Source organism: Parambassis ranga, chromosome 10 (genome assembly GCF_900634625.1).
Source record: "Parambassis ranga chromosome 10, fParRan2.1, whole genome shotgun sequence".
Classification (NCBI taxonomy): Eukaryota; Metazoa; Chordata; class Actinopteri; family Ambassidae; genus Parambassis; species Parambassis ranga.
The window spans coordinates 8,662,666-8,683,628 of NC_041031.1; the positions used below are offsets into that span (position 1 = coordinate 8,662,666).

The following is a 20,963-nucleotide window of genomic DNA, read 5'->3' on the forward strand; positions in this document are numbered from 1 at the left end:
GATGTAGGGCACTTACGATGTTACTTTGTAATTTAATGTCAGGGATGTAAAAACAGCAATTTCCTGTTGCTGGGGTCAGTGGCATGCTAAATGAAAACAAGAGACCCGCTTCAGTTAAATATGGGTGGCTGTGTGCATTAACAGGTGAGGTTTGCTTTCCAATAAGACACATTGATTCCAGCTCAATTCACTTCGACTCAAGGCTACTTCATTTCCAAGGCAATGTAATTCTCTGGCCAAAACATGTTCTTACTACATATTTATATTCAGGTTTTCTTGTCATAGTCAAACAGGTTTGGTAGTGAATATATCCTAAACATTTACCCGAAGACTCAGAACGTTGATACAGACTGAAGACTGCCCAAGAAATTAGTCAGCATCAAAAGCTGAACATAAGCATTTAAAAACAACCAGTTATTGGGTGAAGATCATTTCCTCTGTGAAAACGTTGAATGGTGGACCCAAATCACCATATCCCTTTGTGATGCCATTGCATTATTGTTCCTGTCTGACTGCTGGAGGAAAAAACATAGCATCTCATCTACCTGCCAGCAAAGTTATTCCAAAAGCCTTGAATTCACCAGCAAAAGATCAAGGGCCAGGTCTGGGAAATGTTGCCTGACAGGCTGTTACTGACAGACCAGTGTTTTATGGAGGTTGTAAATATACGAAAAGCCTAGGGGACACTAAATCTTTTCCCCGTTATATTGCGTGGATTGTAATTTGTTTTAATTATGCATTTAGATGAGATTACAAATAGATAAATTGACCTTCTTTCGCACTGGTCCTGCATTAGGTCTGACAGTTTTTTAAACTTCTTAACATAGGTTAAAAAGGACCATTCCACTACTACCACTTTCCTTGCTCTCTGGTTATATATAGCCCAAAATCTCTGTGGAATGGTTCACAAAATCCACATTTCAGTTTGTATCACAGTTTTCAGTTCAGTTTACATAGATAGATTTTTTTAACACACTGAAAATACCACAGATCACCATAAAATATATAGCCTAATTATCCAACATTTTACCATATTTAAGAATCAGTTCAGTGTTTCCCCTACCATTAAGGGTAACCGTCAAGTCAATTTTATTTTATATAATGCCAGATCCTAACAGAAGTCATTTAACCCTCATGCGTTGTTCGGGACATTTTTGTCCTCTGAGAGAAATTTTTCTGTTTATTTTGGCCATAACTTTGTCAATATGTGGACAAATTGAATCATTTTTCCTCAATAAGCTTAATTTTACATAAATTTTGTTAATATGATTTTAAAATTTTTCATAGGTCAACGGTACACTGTGGGCAAATTTTACCCCCTAATGTGTTGTTCGGGGACAAAAACGTCCCCTAACTTTAACGGTTTTAAAAATATATTAGATAAATATTTTTTTGAAATTTTTTTGCATAGACCTTTTAATTAACTTCAGTTCTAATCAACAGTAGTGAAAAAATCATTTTCCCCCAGGATTTTAACCCTTTAATCACCAATTTTATGAGGGGTGGTGCTGAAAATTGAAAAAAAAACACACAAAATGGCTCATTTTTAATAGAAAAGGTGAATGTGGACTGGATTCTTTTTAACCTTTATTATAGTCTTGGTCATGTCAAACATCAGTAAAAAAATTGACTTTATTGCATTATTAGTTTTTGCACAGCACTGGATTTTCTTTTTTTCTCCCATTTTGTCCCATAGACTTACATTATAAACACACTTTTTTTGACTGCACAGCCATGGCACTAAATAATCATGCATTCTTGATTGTTGGTGGTTTACCCTGTTGGTAGGAGGTAACATTTGTGATTTTTACAGTTAACAACTTAATTACCATATTAACCCTTTACCTGCAGGCCTGTGCTCATGTACTGTAGTTTCTGGCTTAAGTATATGGAGTTATAGGGAGTATTTTAGCACATAATTGTGTGTCTACACACTGTGTGTGTATGTTAGAGAGGAAGAGAGCCATTTGCACACTGTCAGGGAAGGAAAGTCAGGAAAATAAAGTTACTAAGTAAGTGAAGTGTACCTAATTCAGACGTACAACGGCAATGCATAAGCATGTAAAATGAAAACATCCAGGAGTTCTGGCGTCTGAAGTTGTGGATGGGTAAAATAGCTGTTTTTTTTTTTTTTTTAGCTTTCGGAAAACACGTCCTCCAGTAGAGTGACTTTACTTTTAGGTTAGTGTCTCAGTTGAGATCACTGAATTAGTCTAAGTGAGGTCTAAGTGCCCCTTTTCCATGGTGTGTTGCGCTCCACACGACCATACGTACATGTGCATGTTACTAAATAGACACCATAGATAGATAACTTGATAACATAATAAATAATCATTGACTAACCAAATCTAATCTACAGTTTAGTCCCCTACTAAAATTAGTATTAAAAGTAGTTTAGTAAAGTAAAGTAAAGTAAATTTGTTGCAGCCCTAAAAGTAAGTGCCGGGCCCTTTGATGCTGAGAGGTTCAGACTAAACAAAACAAAAACACTAGTGGACTTGCATGCATCCTCCTGGTCATTTAATGGTGACAAGAGCAGCAAGCAGCATGAAGAGAGGATTCACCTGTGCATGAGTGAAGGATTCACTTGTGAACGAATGAAGGATTCGCTTGTGAACAAGTGACGGATCTACTTGTGCAGCCTTCACAGCTTCACAGCCTGGCCCTTCATAGAGCCAGGCTGCACAATCATTTCCAGAGATTGTGCACAAGTGAATCCTCTCTTCATGTTGCTTTCTGCTCTTCTCACCATCAAATGACCACAAGGTCACATGTAAGACCACTTGCCTTTTTGTTTTGTTTAGTCTGCACCTGTAGACATCAAAGGGCCACACGTGCATAGCAACACTTTCTTTGTTTTTGTTTACTATGAAGACTCTGTGGTTGTGTGTACTCACAGACAACAAGATCAGTGTGCAAATGGCTCTCTTCCTCTCTAACATACACACACAGTGTGTAGACACACAATTATGTGCTAAAATACTCCCTATAACTCCATATACAAGCCAGAAACTACACTACATGAGCACAGGCCTGCAGGTAAAGGGTTAATATGGTAATTAAGTTGTTAACTGTAAAAATCACAAATTTTACCTCCTACCAACAGGGTAAACCACCAACAATCAAGAATGCATGATTATGTAGTGCCATGGCTGTGCAGTCAAAAAAAGTGTGTTTATAATGTAAGTCTATGGGACAAAATGGGAGAAAAAAAGAAAATCCAGTGCTGTGCAAAAACTAATAATGCAATAAAGTCAATTTTTTTACTGATGTTTGACATGACCAAGACTGTAATAAAGGTTCAAAAGAATCCAGTCCACATTCACCTTTTCTATTAAAAATGAGCCATTTTGTGTGTTTTTTTTTCAATTTTCAGCACCACCCCTTATAAAATTGGTGATTAAAGGGTTAAAATCCTGGGGGAAAATGATTTTTTCACTACTGTTGATTAGAACTGAAGTTAATTAAAAGGTCTATGCAAAAAAATTTCAAAAAAAATTTATCTAATATATTTTTAAAACCGTTAAAGTTAGGGGACGTTTTTGTCCCCGAACAACACATTAGGGAGAAAAAAAGAAAATCCAGTGCTGTGCAAAAACTAATAATGCAATAAAGTCAATTTTTTTACTGATGTTTGACATGACCAAGACTGTAATAAAGGTTCAAAAGAATCCAGTCCACATTCACCTTTTCTATTAAAAATGAGCCATTTTGTGTGTTTTTTTTTCAATCTTCAGCACCACCCCTTATAAAATTGGTGATTAAAGGGTTAAAATCCTGGGGGAAAATGATTTTTTCACTACTGTTGATTAGAACTGAAGTTAATGAAAAGGTCTATGCAAAAAAAATTCAAAAATATATTTATCTAATATATTTTTAAAACCGTTAAAGTTAGGGGACGTTTTTGGCCCCGAACAACACATTAGGGAGAAAAAAAGAAAATCCAGTGCTGTGCAAAAACTAATAATGCAATCAAGTCAATTTTTTTACTGATGTTTGACATGACCAAGACTGTAATAAAGGTTCAAAAGAATCCAGTCCACATTCACCTTTTCTATTAAAAATGAGCCATTTTGTGTTTTTTTTTTTCAATTTTCAGCACCACCCCTCATAAAATTGGTGATTAAAGGGTTAAAATCCTGGGGGAAAATGATTTTTTCACTACTGTTGATTAGAACTGAAGTTAATTAAAAGGTCTATGCAAAAAAATTTCAAAAAAATATTTATCTAATATATTTTTAAAACCGTTAAAGTTAGGGGACGTTTTTGTCCCCGAACAACACATTAGGGTAGTGTTTGCGAACAATGCATGAGGGTTAAGGTTTCCTTTCCTATAGAACAGGGCTATACCTTGTTCTGCCTCTTGTATTACCCTCACTGCTACAGTCTCTAAACCCTTCAGCATAGCTGGTCTCACTGTCTTGTACACCTTTCCTTTGATTCTTGTTGACACTCTTCTGTCACACACCTATCATAATAGACTGTTGACATCAACCTCCTGTAACCTCACTGTTCTACTTCTCTCCCTTATGTTGACACACACTAATCTGTCTTACTACGAATGACTTTCATTCCTTTTCTTTCTAGAGCACACCTTCCCCTCTCCAGGTGTTTCTCTATGTGCTCTTAGCTCTCACTACAGATCACAGATCTGCAAACACGATTGTCCATTAAGATTCCTGTCTGACCTCATCTGTCAACCTGTCCATCAGCACAGAAAACAAGAAGGGACTCAAAGCTGATCCTTGATGTAGCCCCACCTCCACCTTGAACTTCTCTACCTGACCTACAGCACGCCTCTCTACTGTCATAGCCTACTCCTCTCATACATATCTTCTGGCGTACTTCTCTGCCACGTCTAACTTCCTCATACAGTACCACAGCTCTCTAAATTTAAAGACGCAATGCAGCTCCTTCTGACCATCTCTGTACTTTTCCATTAACATTCTCAGTGCAAAAAATTGCATCAGCAGTGCTCTTTCTGGACATGAAGCCATACTGCTGCGCACACATATCCACATCCTTTCTAAGAGTTGCTTCCAATACTTTTTCGCATAGCTTCATTGTGTAGCTCATCAACCTTATACTTCTGCAGTTGCAACAACTCTGCACATCACCCTTGTTCTTAAGGATCAGCACTATAACACTTCTCCATTCCTCGGACATCTTCATACTCTCTAAAATCCTGTTGAACAAACTGGTTAGGAACCTCACTGCTGTCTCTTCTAGACACTTCCACACCTCCACCGGTATGTCATCATGACAGCCTTTCCACTCATCATCCTCCTGGCATACAACTCATCATATGCTTTCTGTTTGGCCTTTGTCACCTCACTCCTCACTCTGTGCTACAATTCATTGCAGTCCTGTCTACTTTCTTCAGTCCCACTTCAGGTTGTAGACAGTTGAAAGGAGTTACTATAACACAAAGGTTATTTTTGGTGTGTTTTATTTTGATTCAAAAGTAGTAGTAGTAGTAGTAGTAGTAGTAAGTAATTTATATTTAATAATCTGTTTAATATTCTGTTTTATACTAAAGGATTAGAGTTGTGCTACTTGTAGGATGTCTACTTAAAACATTTTATACACAAACCAATTCAAAAGATACATGTTTGTATTTGGTGGGCTTGTGGTTGAGGCACAAACCACATTACTTCAAATGTCCCAGGCTGTCTGCCTATTTCATTGTAATACCTCTGCCATTCTCTTTTGTCTTTTCCTAGATTGTCAGTGATATGGCTGTAATGAAGTTACTAAATAAAACCAAAGCAAAACAAACTCTGGTGGCTCCAAATTATTTAAAATGTAGTTACCCTTCGATACAATTCTTCTGTGCCATGTAGTACATAAAACCTTTTTTTATTATTTTTGGGTTAAATCCCATAAACCTTGGGAGAATTTCCACAATTTTCTAGTAGGTATTATAGACAGATAAATCATTTGGTCTGAGAGCAAAAAACCAATAGCGTCATAAAACATCATAAAACAGATCTGACAGAGTCTACAACTCCACAAAGAATACACTGCTTCCTTTGAGGAGTTTCAAACAACAAAAATTAAATTTAACATCATCTGTCAAAAGCTCAGGTCCATAATTGTTAAAACTGACTAAATTATGGTAGGCACACTACAGCATTGAACTTAATGTTTTAATCTTCATACATTCCTTGCTAGGGTTAGATTGGGTTGAAATAGAAACTAAAGTAAACAAAACTGGTACCTGGAGCAGCTGGAGGGGACGAAAAATATTGTAAGAGATGGCAGGGAGAAAGAGAATTTGTTAGAAGTTGCTCCGTAAGTCCAACCTCTGAATTTAAACCCATATTCCACCATATGGGTTTTTTTGCCCACTGTTGCCTGCTTTATTGAACTTGCTAGACTGCCAACCAGAATCAGAGCAGCACAAATGCAGTAAGTGTTCACAAGAAGGCACTACAAAGACAACATACAAATCCCTGTACAATTACCACAAATGTGTCTTTTTTCTACCAAATGCTTGCCTGCAATTTTGCCAAATTTGTGCTAAATCATTGTACTTGACAAGCAAAACCACTTTATCCAATCTATCAAGACACTGCAAACGGTAAATAATTAATAGTCTAGAACCAACTTGACATGTAACCATTATCTTTACCAAAGAGGTGTGCTTAGGGTTTTATGTTTCTGTGAAATGTGCATTGTTAAAATACTCTGTGTGGAAAGGGGATACAATCTGCACTAATACTCTGCCAGGTCAGACATTCATTACAGCCACAGGACCACTGTAGCCCATCACAAATAAACTGGGTACGCTGCGCAGTTCATAATTTTACCTGTAAAAGTCAGCAAGAAAACATTGAAAAGGTTCACAGATAGAATAAATAAAGCTCAGCAATGTTATTTTTTTCTGGATGGCCTGCTCAACAGAAAAAAAATTGAAGTAGAAAGACTAAAGATGACACAAGGTGAAAGACAATAAAACCAACTGAAAGGGATTTTTTTTAGTTTCACTGCCTGTTCTTAACAAGAGAGCTCACCACAAACAACAAGGTGGGTGCCACTCAATCTTCTGTAGAGTTCAAGTAACAAAGTCCAGATGTCAAAAATGGCAAAACACTAACAGGAAAACTGAGTTTAGTTACCGTCTTAAAATGTCACTGATGCAATACCTTCCTAAAAATGTTCTCTGTAAAAATGATGCGCCAACAATAAGCTGCTTTTGTTTCTGAAACAAAACTGTCAAGTGATACAGGTGTTATGAAATATAATTATAATACATTCAAACACTTCACTGCTCCCGGGATTACACAATAACCTCATTTCAGAAAACCTTTCCAACCATTCCAAAAAGATTTTATGTGCACACTACCTCTGCAAAGACCAACAAAAAGAAATCTAAATGTAATCTCAGGGGCTTTAGAAGTGTGATATATATCAGATCATTTTCTGTCACCCAATTTATCAGCACTTAAGACAATCATCTACACTCTGAAACAATCAGATACTAGTTTTTTGGTGCTTCCCAGTGTAATAAGACATTTACCACCAGACAGAGATCTTGAAAACTAGGAGCTTGACTAATTATAACTCTCTCTTTTGAAAAGTGATATGGAGTTCAATGACATAACAGAGCATCCATTGTTTCATAAAAAAATAATTCAACAGACCTCATTCCTAAGAAATCACACTGACCATATTCACATTAAGTGACTATTTGTCTTTAGTGTCAGAAAGTGTGAAAAGTCTCCTCCATCTTTGTGATAACAACAGCAGCATAATTCACACAAAATGTGCATTTAACATTGCTATTGCTGTATATCTCATGAAAGCTAACGGTTCCAACAATTTTTATACACATATGAACAAATATGAGGCACTCTGGGCTGCTGTAGCATTTATCTGATTCCTGATCAGATTACCCACCCTGTGGTTGAGAGAGCACTAGACTGTATGGGTGAGAGAGCATTGTGATTTAGAGATGAAGAAGATAAACCTCTTCCTTGCAGTTCATAAATACAACTTATTTATGCTCAGGCAGTAGATAGTTGTTAGTTGAGTAGATGGGACAACCCTGATTTCCACATAGCAAGTTAAGCAAATAGAAACTGTTGAGCTCATATAAATTAATATTTTTAAGCCAATCTACATTGAAAAAAAATGTAGATTTTGTCTTTTGGCCTTTTAATCATTGCAGCCAAGAGTGTGAACTAGTGATGTGGCAAACAAAAATCAATGTAAAAATAAAACCAACACCTACATTGCCCATATACTCAGACAGGAGGTCCTGAAGAGCCTGGCGCACAGAATTGCATTCAGCCACAATACGCTCCCTGCGGTCATCACGTGTGCATGAAGAGTCAGCCATGAGGGCAGCACCACTGATAATGCTCTCAAGGCGCTCCTCCAGGGAAGGACGGAAGCGCTCCTCACTGAACGCCAGGGGGTCCACAATGATTTGTTTCTGTAAGAAAAGAGTCAGAGGGGAAATTACACAGGGAGCAAAAAATGCAAAAGTCATCATGGTACACTGATCTCTTCTTCTACAAGCCAGAAGAGAGAAATCTGGCAGGAAAAGGGGTTGCTGATCTGACAGACTGACAGGTCAGCTAGAAACCCAAAACAAATGCTGCAGATTGTCTCTTCTGTGTCTGGCATGTCTGACATAAGAAATACAAGCAAAAACAAAGACAAAGATGTAAAATGAATAAATGGAAATACTCACAGGCCAAACCATAAAAAAAAATCAAGAGTTTGAGCACATCGATCACATTCAATCCAATACAAAATTGTCAGAAGAAAAAAGCATTGTAAAAGTATAAAGATGAAGAAAAAGTATAACCTCCTTTCCAGATGTAACTTTTGATAACTGCAAAACCTCTTTTCTTTAATCCATCACAATGTTAAAAAATAACCACCCTGACATGCACTTATTTAATCAAGGTTCTAACAAAGTTGCACAAAAATATCCTAACAAGAATGATAAATGTTTCTGAATGCTAGCTTCTATAACAGGCATACTTTCAAATACACTATAAATTGCTTCAGGAAAAGCCAACTAAGGCTTCTGGAAAGGTCTTCAGTCTCCTGACTGGAAATTTGTTGTCAAAGTCATACGTAATTCTTCTCCTAGATAACCTAAAATGTCTAAAAAAAAACATGGAGCAATCAGCAAGGAAGGGGTCAGACAAGACTTTAAGAGGTACATTGGAGGAAACTGCAGGTGAGCTAACAACTACTGTGGGTAACACAACTTTTACAAATGTCACAACTGATCTATATGGTGTTAACATTTGTAGAATCATTATTTTATTTATTCACACTAAAAACAACAGCATGGGGAATTTGCCCAAAATAATGCACATATATATATAACTGTATAATACCTTTAATTTAAGTTAGAGGTGCTAAGCTCTTCATTTTTATATCTCGAGAGATGCCACTAAAATGTCTCATCTCACAGGGACAAGTTGTCATGCTGCTGAGACACTGCAGAGGGTTAAGGTATCACCATGATGTTTGCCAGCAAAGAAAGAAAGCCATCCCATGACAAATGAACTCTGCAGTGCTTCTGCAGAAGCCTTATTGCTACAAAATATTCAACAATTCAGCAGTTAGGATTGTGGTTTATTAGGCAGCCCGCCCTCTATCACTGCCACCTCCAGCCCCCTCCGTTTCGTCTCATCTGACCTCCTCTGCTTGCGTGTCATATTACCATGGCAACAGGCGCACAAGAGACATGGAGCAGGAAACAGAGAGAGAGGGAGGATGGTGGGTTGACTCATTTGCTAATTTTGCCTTGCACTTGAAAGTGGGCATCGTAAAGTAGGTATTCCAGGAAGAAAAGCTAGGAAAAAGAATAAATCAACAATCCAAGGAGTCTGTTGTTATCCTATACTGATGAATCATTCAGCATATCATGTATCATTAGGAATAAATCCTTTATAATTTTAATAGTTGAAAAAGAATTTAAATGGACTTACTGGTAAATGATCTGTTCAAGTCATAATACAAAAACACCTAAATCTGTATCTCAGGACTTGAACTGAGCCAACAGTGATATCATGTGCAGAGTGTGTTCTCCTAGTACTACTGTCCTAAATATACTAATTTGCTGAAAGCATAGGGCACATGGTTAATAAACTCACTAGTGAGACTACTTTGGAAAGCAATGCTCACTTGATAAAGGATGCCATAAGGCAAACGTCTAAAGTACTACATTTGCTACTTTAAAAAGCTTAGTTGAAGTTAATTTTTTATTAGTCTTGCTAGGAGCTACTCACTCAGATGAAGAACTTAAAGGTAAGCAGAATAAGGCAAAGCGCACTGCAACTTAAGTATGTGATACCAATTTTACACTGCAAATTTGGCTGGGCCTGGAAAAAAGTAACATTTAAAAAACTCCCTAGACAAATGCAATGCACCTGGTCAATATGTGCGTCTCCATAGTGTGTGTAAATGGAAAGATTGCTTCTATATCACCAATTTGATGCTGAACCACAAATGCTTACCCCTGTTGCATTTTTCTAATACGCAAAAAGGACAGTCAGAATTTCATGGTGTAGTTACCCTTTACCCTTTATCATTGTGGGCAAGGTTGGTCATTTAACTGAAGCTCAGGAGCATTAAAAGTACCAACAACTGCAGAAAGGTTTTCTTACAAACCATACCATGTGCTCTTCCAGCAGGATGCCATATAGCATCAAATAAATGAATTTGGCTAAAGGACTTACTACCCCAAAAAACTAAATTGTAATTCTTGAAGGTGACTTCTTCCAACATTTTGGATTAGCTAGATGACATACAACAAACAACCGACATACCTTTTTGTGTAGCTTTAAAACCATGTATATACATCCTCCATTAATTATAACACATGACAAAGTTATCTGAGGTCAGACAAACTCAACACCTGTAGCAATAATCATTTTGGGTCACTGGCATCAATAAATACAGCCCTTACTAGGCACTGGAGAGCCTTTAGGGCCAGCTTACTGTTGTTTACTGAGAAAATCCGTCACCTGGCCTCAATCCAAGTGGCATGTGTTATACAAAAAGTCCCAAAACGAGAGCTGAGTTTGGCTGCAGCACAAGAACGGCAAATGATCAGCAGGAAGGTTACCAAGTGCCGCTGATGTCAATGGGTCAACACAGAAATGTTTGACTCCTATCTAAATACAAACAACTCTTGAACGTCCCATACTCACTCATCAAGAAATTCTTTAGTTTATAATAACCATGAGTAAATGAACCGTGTATGATTTGGCACAACATGAGCACGAGGACCGCGTCAATCACCAATCACCAGATCTAAAATGATCAGCAAAAGATAAATAATGCATATAGCAAATAGTCTAAAACAGGAACCTGTAATGCTGTTAAAAGCTGCCAGTGTGTCTAATAATGAACAGATCTCCAGTAAATGAGGAGGAACTTTGTTAATCTGAAAGAAGTCACCGATAGTGGGAAAAAAACAGGTCAGGTTAATAATCTTTGCAGTTATCACATCAGGCAGAATTAAAATGATTAGCTTTACATTATATCCAGCTGTTATCGCAATGGTGTTTATCTCAATATTATGAGAACTGTGCTAAATCTTTCAAGCATCCTTTTGGTTTTGAATTAGTTATACTTCATCAAAGAAAAACAGGTGAAGTGGCTTGACATCTATTAAACATTCTGGTCAAATTTTGTCATAATCAACAAGCAAATTCTTGGTGTACGCACAAAAATGTGTTTTGTGAGGTCGCAGTAAATTTTGACCACCAAAGTTTCAACCTGTTCATCCTTGATTCTGAGTTAATGTTTGTGCCAAATCATGTTCTAAAAAACTCCATCAAGACATTGAAGAGACTAATGGATGACCTAAAGACATAATGTCTCTGGCCACAACTCTCCCCAACACAAAGGCATAGCTACCGTTGCAAGAACACTTTAAATAGCTCAACACAATTAATATTACAAGTTTGTTTCTCCAAATTCAACACAAAATTCTACGTTTGACTACTTCAATCTCAAAGTTATCTAAACCCTTCATGACAATCATCTTCAGTACTCAGAACAGTTGGGACAACACCTGATTTGCAGATGTAAAGAGTAAACTTACCTTTAGAACAATCAAATTAAGATGTTACCTGTCCTGAAATAAAAAACATTCCTGTCTAAATGTGATTTTGCTCATTATAGCATATAAAGACCTGGACACATGAGTCGTGCATGTGCGCAGTCTGTTTACAGTGAAGACAACTACTGAGAACATGTGTACTATTCAAATATCACCCTAACTAAAAAAACAAGAAACCAGTATGGCTAGGCTACTAATAATTTTCCAACAGAAAGCACAGCCATGACATGACATATTTTCCAATGCGCTTCCTGTCCGCTAGTAGGAGTGTGCTCACCTGTATGTGCACGCATATGTGTGTGTACATCGGGAAAGAACTCCACCGTGCACGATGGAGTAAGGCGCGACCGCATAGAAACGGAAATAACACGGCGAGCAGATATACTGCTAGGGCAATTAACCTACAATAAATATAATTTATTAGAGCAAATTCTTATTGACAATTAATTGATAGTCAATTAATTGTCCCTAATGTAAGTGCTTTGGCAGATCTGAGCTGCTCAATGTTAAATACTAAAGCTAAGACTACAATTCTCTAAAGTACTTCAGTTTGAAAGATGCATCTAAAATATTAGTCAGCTGAAGACTTAAACAAAATAATAAACCACAACTCAGTAGATTCAAGAGAAGGAGACCAGTTCAACCAGTTAATATAAAAAGTACATGATGTGATTGTAAGGGCAGTCTACTGAATGCCTTTATCTGATTGCAACAACTGTGTGAATATCCTTCATCTGACATAGGACCAAGAGAAGGAATGAGGTAGTAGTGACTCAGGAGCATATTCAGTTCACCCCAAAGGCTTTTTGTCCACATATCTTGTCCCAATTTCCACCACAACCCCAGGCCAGCAAATGTTTTTTTGTAATATTATGATTCAGTTAGTTCTACAAACAAAATGACCTAACTAATATTTCTGAGTAACCCTGTTGGTTCCTCTTGAATAAACAAATCATTTTATCACTTAGAACAGACACTTTACGCGTACGTCACTTTTTGACTTACATCAAAATTGTTGAGTGCATAAGCAAGCTCTCCACCCCCTCCTGGCTGACTGAGTGCTGAGTCTTCAGTGGTGGTGGCTTGGGCGGCGTTGGAGATGCCCGAGACAGCATGCTGCAACTGCTTGTAGATCAGGTCACGGTTAGCCTTGTAGGCTGCCACGTCAGGATGCTGCAGGCAGGCACGGGAGGCTGTGTACAGCATAGGGATGTTCCTTTGTAGCACTCCACGAGCAGCAGCCATTTGGTCCTTGTGATGGACATCCTTTAGCTCCTAGCAGGACGAGATGAGCAGAAATGCAAAAAAGGATGCAACAAACAAAGACGTAAACTGTAAGAGGGAATGCTTGCAGAAGGCAGGATGGTAATGTACTTTAGATTCAAAATGAGCTTGTCATGCCCTTACAGAGACACTAAGTGTGACAGAGTTTGTTCTGGATGACCCAGATTTATTTCTGTCCCCTGCGGCAACACAACACAGCCATAATCAGGCCATTATAATGTGCCTTTGCAATTTAATGCGTTGCTATTCAGACCTCAGCATTGTATTGCAATTACATCTTCACGGGAGGGAGGAGAGGAGATAGTGATCACTGGCATAGATTTATGGCATTAAAAAAAAGCTTGCATACACAAAATGAAAGCCTCATCTCCAAATGAAACACTCCCAGGGCTTTTTTCCACTACTGCTTGCCGTTAAGGCCCATTACTTCCTGCATTCACTTTGGTTAAACACATAAGGAAAAATGTGCAATTACAAATAAAAGTAATTTTCCTTTAAAGTCATCAGTGATCATTTTTGTCATGATCATTTATCATTTGTCCACTTTTAGAGCAGGCAATATGTAAGACAACATTTGCCTGATTAAAGTATGAAGCTGGTACTCAGCAACTTGATGCAATTACATCACTGAACTATTTTACAGGTTCAACAATTATTAGCACAATGTTTGTTAACAGTGGTACACTAGCAATTACATTTGCCAAGAAAACCATAACATCTTAGTACCTTCTTAGATCATGCAGTAATTAATAAATAATTAATTAATAAAAGTTAAAGTTAAATAAAGTTTGAAAAGGTAATTTTTGCTGCAGGTTACCTATCTTTAGAACTTCACAATAAAGAGACCACATACCATAATTCACAGCACGTGCCTGCATCTTCTGGATCTACATAAGTAAACCTCAAGTCATTTCTCCAGACAATGCCTCCAGCCTCGCTGCTGACTTTCACTTTCACTACTCTGAAGAATGTGCCATCTTTCAAAGTATTTCTCATCAAGGGAAATGTGTTTTGTCACATTTATCCTCAGCATCTTTATGGTCTTTTCTCCCAGCATGCTTCTGGTAATAAAATTGTTCATGCTTACGGCATGTAATTGTCCTGTAATAGCATAAGGCACTGTTTGTTTTGTTTACCGACTCTTACTGTTTTACCATTTGCTGTGTTGGTTGGAGAGCTCATTTGTTCTGTTGTAGTTACAAGCCCACCAACACCAATTCATACATCCTCCCAGGTCAATTAAATCCACCAGCCTTCTGTGCTCACACAATTTGACTCCAGCTCTCCTATTCAGTAAATGCATTACCTGCTGTCTCTTGGCAGCCATGATGTTCAGTTTGTCCACCTCTGGTTTCAACGCCTTGTATTGGATTCCTAAGTCCTGCTCTGTTCCTGCGTTGCGCACTTTGACCAGACTGTCCTCCACCTGAGCCAAGTAGAAGGGAAAAAGTTAGGCAGTAACAGTGACTGCATACTGGCAAATTTAAACAGTAAATTAAATAATCAGTGTCCACAACACTAGTCAATGACACATATTATTTATTTATATATTTACTTTTATTATATGGAAACATGATATATGTTTAAACACAGTAATTCAAAAGAAAGACACTTTGATCTAAATGTATAGTATTGTTGTATAAATTCCCTTTATTAAAAGGAGTTCCCTAAAAAGGAAAAGTATACACTTGTTGTTGTGACAAGGAGACATGAAAGTGGAATTCTAAACATCACTCATTTGGTTTTACTTTCATTTTTTACACACACCTGCTCCTGTAGATGTGAGAGATTGATAGCAAAACTGAATCAAACAGCGCTTAACAATTCCCCAGCTCAAATAATAAGGGTTTTCTTAAACAATTATTATTATTATAATATAGAAAAAATGTAAGTATCTCACCAGCTTAAGCTGCAGCAGAAGTTGGTAGACATCTGACATGTCTGCCAGCACCAACAGATGTGTGACTGCTGAAAGGAGGGCCCTGGCAGCACGGACCATATTGCCCCTCTTCACAGAAGAGCAGGGGTCTTCTGCAAATTCTCCAGAAGCAAGCCGCATTGAATCACCTGAAGAAAGGACACAACACTTTATTAATTCCTTAGTGTCGTGAAGTTTGTAGAAAGAAAGAAAAACACCCTATAATCAAACACGTAGTGCTAAATATGTAAATGAAATGATAAATGAACAAGATGTATTCCAAAAAAAACACTTAAATAGTTTTAAATACTGATGATCTAGCTTGATCCTTTCATGCATTAGAGCAAACAACCCAACCATTGTTTCAAATATAATGTGTTTAGTATTATTAGCAGCAGCTGCAGTACTGTACAGGGGTTGATAGTGAATATCAGAAAACAGTCACAGTCTATTCCAGCCAACAAGTCCACTGTGCCAGACGTCTTCTTGAGATTTACAGGAGTGTGCAGGGGAGGCAGCAGTCTGATGCATTTTTCCAGCCTGACTAGGGTCAGCATGTGTCACACAAAGTGTTTCTGTTTTCGCATGGACATGCACACACAGCCTTTAAAAAAAAAAAGAGGTCAAAACCATGACAAAAGACCCAGTGTCTGGACTGTCCAGTACCATGCTTTGTCCTATATTGGATGGGCCTGCACAGTTGACTGGGCACACAAATAGACTCTGTAGTCTCACATCATGAACAAATCCAGTAAATCCAGTTTACTTCAGCAAAGAAGCAGCCAAACTCAATCTCCAAAATAATAACAGCCATGTAACATTTCTATAGCTGCACTGAAGATCCAAAAACAAGAAAGGACACGTGCTTATCTTGTCTACTCTCCTAAATAGAGATTTAAAAGAAAACACACACAATAATAGGTGGCAAGCAACATTTTTTACCGACAATGACGCGAGCTATAAAAATAAGACCCATTAAAGTTGTTTTAGCATAGCATGGTCACACTCACTTGTTACCACCTTACAGCCAAGTGTATAAATATAAAAGCAGCGTCTTTTTTGCACCACTGCTCATGAAGATGTGACATGACAAAGACTGTACCTTGTCCATCTTTCAAATGGGATTACATATTTTTACAGCAATAAACATGATGGTAGCTGTAAAAATAAACATATAAACAGTGAAGCCCACCTCCTTCCACCTTGACAACAGTTTAGATAATAACTATGGCCTCTTAAAACTAAACGGGCAAGATTATATTTACAGACAATTTAAACTTGTTAACTGGTCTTGTCCAGTTTATACTTTTATGCTGGAATTTGCTTTGGTAGCCTTCAATCCACACTGAGTGAGCAGTTCTTAGTCAGGGCCTCCATCAGCTTACAAGAGCAGCCTACATATTTTTGACTCTGCCGTCATGTGGCTATGGATAGCTACATCAGATAGACAAGCCTGTGCAAAACTCTTCATTGCTCAAATACAGTACACTGCATGAAGAGTGCTGTGGAGTGTTTCCTTTCAGAGTCAAAGCAACAGTGAACACTCAAAGATAACGAGCAAGCTGTATTTAGATACAAAGTGAAGTAACTTCTTTAATTAGATCTCTGGTATGTTTTCCAAGTTACAATCTGGCCAATAGCAGTCAATAAGCACAGCAATTGATTGCTAGAGGAAATGCACATATGACAGCTTAGACTGCTTGATTTCCAAACTCATTACAAACTTCAACTTCTCTTATTTTTCTTAAGATAATTCTGTTCTGCCCCAGTCCCTGTAATGAATTATGCAACAGATGCTCAGGATAAGTATACATTTCACTCAGACTGAGATATCTCAACTTGACCAAACATTCTTTTAACTCAAAGTTTTGGACAAATATTCATTTTTTTATGTCTGCCATAGACTTCATGCTTAAATATAGCAGCACTGATGTCAGGTCACAGGTTCAAAATACAACCATTTTAACTGGTTGATTTGTTTGTGTGATACATAATTGTCCAACTGCTTCGGGGGAATCTTCTGCATCTCCTTTGTACTAATAGTCTGTGATTTTCCATAATTTTTCCCCTTCCCATCCTGTGCTCGTGCCCCCCAGGGAGATATCCGTTACTCCCCAACACTTTCTATATATATATATATATAGAGAGAGAGAGAGAGAGAGTTTTATGATGGAAATCCACTCAAAATGTTGCTTAGCAAACGACTGGAAAATGAATTCCAACCAATATTAAAAATCAACTAAATGTTATCAAAATTAGCCATTTGTTTCAAAAGGTCAATCAGAAAAATATTGTGTTCAGTGTCGCACTGTTTAAATAAGAAACAAATGAAGAAAGTTGAACTACTCTATTCTGATTTTCTGAAGTGCAAAGATCTTGCAAATACTCTACCTATTTCATTCTGTGAGAGAGCTAACAGTTTGTGCAAATGATCAACAACACAGACCTCAAAGACAGTCCGCACCCTCAGGCTGTTATTCCCCCCTATAAACAAAATCAATAAGGCCATTTTCAGGGGGCAGATAGTGATCAGTGCTCCTTTAATAAACTTCCATCTATCTAATGCTCACCTGCAGCCCACCAAGTGCATGATGAAATGATTAAAATGTATATCACACAATAAGCCTCTCAAACAGCAGGACAACAAAGACGCAGACAGGGAGGGAAGGGCAAGACGGGGAGAACAAGGACAAAAGCAGAGATGCCCGAGTAAAGAAGAAGAAATACGTACTGATTGTTATGATAACTGTTGCCACTAAAATATATTCTAAAATATATAGAAAATAACGTGGAGTAAAATATTCCTAAACTTGAAAATAATGATTTAAAAAATTACATACCCTATCTATCCTACATATCCTTTGGCATGATCATGTAATTGTTTTTCCTGCCTTTTAACCAGCTGGTAAGCCACAGCTGGGTTGAAAAAGCCTTCAGAATCTAGGGTGGTGGGAGAGGGGTGTTACCCTACTCAATGGCCGTATTATCAGTCCAGGCACGCTCCACTGAGCAGCATGGCATAGCTGACAGCCAGGCCTAGGCACCAGCTAACAACAGTCACTGAATTCCAGCCCAGTGACAGCTTACCACAACTACAGTAACATTCCTGGGCACTGAGCACTGCACAGGCTATCTCGCAACATGTCTTATACCTCCCAACTACTCAGAGCGGAGCTTGAGCAGAGGACATCTAACTCGCTAGGCATCTGGGGAGAAAAGACATAGTGACACAGATGTCGCTTCAGAAGGTGATAACAGCCAGCCTCAAGACATAGCTCCTGGGTCTCAATTGTCTCCTAGTGTGTCAGAAGACACTCAGACATGCAGACCAGAAAGAAGTAAAGAGACTTATTATTGTTAGATGATGGAACCTGCTATAGCAAGACAAATTGTAATTTCATTTGCTGGTGATCTGATGGTGATTTCCTGTCTCGAGACTTGTGGGAGTCATGAAATTGAATTGGAAATGGACTGTGTGTGGGTGGACTCCCACAAGGCAGGTGGATAGGGCCACTTAAATGAATCTCACTTCATGAGTGACACCTGCAAACTTTTTTTTTAAATGACATTGTGCACTCTGTTCAGATCTCTCTGGCAGCAGCGAAAAACAGGGAAGATGAGGGAATCACGTCACTTTAGCCACAGCAAGTTTGTACTCTACTAAACAAACCAGTACATAACCGTTTTTTAACAGAAAAGACATTTCTCTGCACCATCAGAATGATCTCCACAGACACAAAAAGCCTCCTGGTCTCAGATGATGATGAGATTGAATTTTCTTCTAGGTCCTTTTTAATCAAATTCTTACATTGTGTTAATTTGAATTTCTTCTCACAAGTATCCTCACTGTATCATTATCAGCTTATCAATCAATCTGTGCAACACTTTAAGATGGCACATGTACAAACTGGCTACGCAAAAGACATTTGATGGATCCTGACATACATTCCTGCTTCTGAGAAGGCTAAAACTAAATAAGAAAACCAGTGTGAATTTACTGTTTATCACAGCTTATCAGGATAAACATGGTGGAATGGGATTGGGGTAGACGGCAAGGCAATGACAGCACCTAGCTTGAAATGAATGTGAATCGCCTGCATGCCCAAATGAACAATCTATTAATGGGTTCCCTGAAAACCCCACAGTAAAAAAAAATATCACACTCAAAGCATATTCTTATTTCAAGGCCTTCCACTAGAGCAGATGATATGTACATCGCTTATGATTTATTTATTATCCATCCTATCTTAGGAAGCACTCTGTACAGGCTAGAAGCTACACGCTAGTGCAATGTGAATCTTCAACATACCTTGTTTACGGACATCTTCCACAGCAGCAGTCAACTCGTCCTTAAGGAACTGGCTTTCCTTCGCAATCTTTTCTCCCTTCTCAAGAAAGTTCTGGGTAGCAGTCTCCACTGATGCAGCCAAAACATGAGCCTTCTTGGAGCGTCCCTTCTTCTTGTTAGATGGACCCTTGTTACTGGAGTTTACCAAAGTGGTTACCTATGATAAGAACAGAAAACTATTTAGAACCAGAAGAATCTTAGATGTAGATCCTACAGACAGTAGTAATGTCAAGGACCTGACACTGATGCAGTGTTCCAGCAAATGCAAGTGATTCCTTCTCCTCATGTAAGATTACATACCAGTTTTTGTTGTTATTTTTGTAATGAAACTACTGCATCTATTACCTGGGTGACAAGGGGCTCCAGTAGCCTCTCCACAGCCAGAGTACGGATTTCTAGACTCTTTGGATCCCATTTAAAATTGATGTTGGCCGTGTTGATGTTCGTCATGGTGTCTGGAGCAAAGAAATTGAAGTCAAAAAGTTATAGGTTATTATCTTCTGACTTTGCACCGTTAATAAAACAAAGACCATATGTGATTAAGTTCAAATTATTTCCAAGAGTTTCAAAATTGGGGTAGAGGTACAACATGATCAAGATGAATGCGAGTATTCACAGGCACACACAGGTATTCCCCCCAAACTAGATTTAAATAATCAACCAAAATAAAACAGTTACAATTACCAGATGGTTTCAAAAGGTGTGTGCAATAATCAAAATAAGTCCTTTTCAGAGCCAGCTCCGTCCTTTACAGAATGACAGCCAAAGGCAGGACACAGCAACACTGTGGCCTAATTTCGATTTCTCTTTTCAGGCAACGGCTGACACTCCATTGATTAGCTATCAAACATGGTGGGGCAAGGATAATCAGTAAGCCCTGAGGCCTGGAGGGGCTGCAACTAAAAAGTTGGTCAGTTGCTTTATCGGAACAATGTCTTTGCTAGCTATTAGCCTATATTGTCAACAAAGGGGCCAAAACATTAAAAGCAATACTGCATGTGAATGATGACTACCAAATGCTACACTGAACTGCTGGCTGACACATTTCCAGCTTCAATAATTCTGATAGAACTTTGTATACTGATAAATTATACCTGTGATAAATTGCACCCTTAACTTTTAATTAAAAATGCCAGTTCTAATGAAAGGATGTAGGATGTCTGGCCAAGCTTAAATATTGTGTGAAATATTTACTCAGTGAGCAATAAGCATCTGACCATGCAGGTGGTTTTAGATACAATTAACATTCAAAACCATGATGCCACTCTGATAAAATATAAAGATTATAAGGTGTGCAGTGCATTAAAAGCCAA

The 20,963-nt window shown here is 38.0% G+C and overlaps 1 protein-coding gene across 2 annotated transcripts in view; it reads right to left on the reverse strand.

Annotated features, from left to right (window-relative positions):
• ctnna1 (catenin (cadherin-associated protein), alpha 1) overlaps positions 1–20,963 on the reverse strand; it is a 63,774-nt gene that overhangs the window by 41,580 nt on the left and 1,231 nt on the right. The window contains exons 3-8 of one of the 2 annotated variants that reach the window (XM_028415682.1): positions 19,996–20,105; positions 19,612–19,807; positions 15,285–15,451; positions 14,691–14,810; positions 13,106–13,375; positions 8,237–8,440 (exon numbers count right to left, since the gene is read on the reverse strand). In XM_028415682.1, coding sequence (XP_028271483.1) covers positions 8,237–8,440; positions 13,106–13,375; positions 14,691–14,810; positions 15,285–15,451; positions 19,612–19,807; positions 19,996–20,100 — 1,062 coding nt within the window. In that variant the 5' untranslated portion in view covers positions 20,101–20,105. Of the gene's footprint in view, positions 1–8,236; positions 8,441–13,105; positions 13,376–14,690; positions 14,811–15,284; positions 15,452–19,611; positions 19,808–19,995; positions 20,110–20,963 lie in introns of both variants that reach the window. The other variant, XM_028415684.1, reaches the window with a different exon arrangement.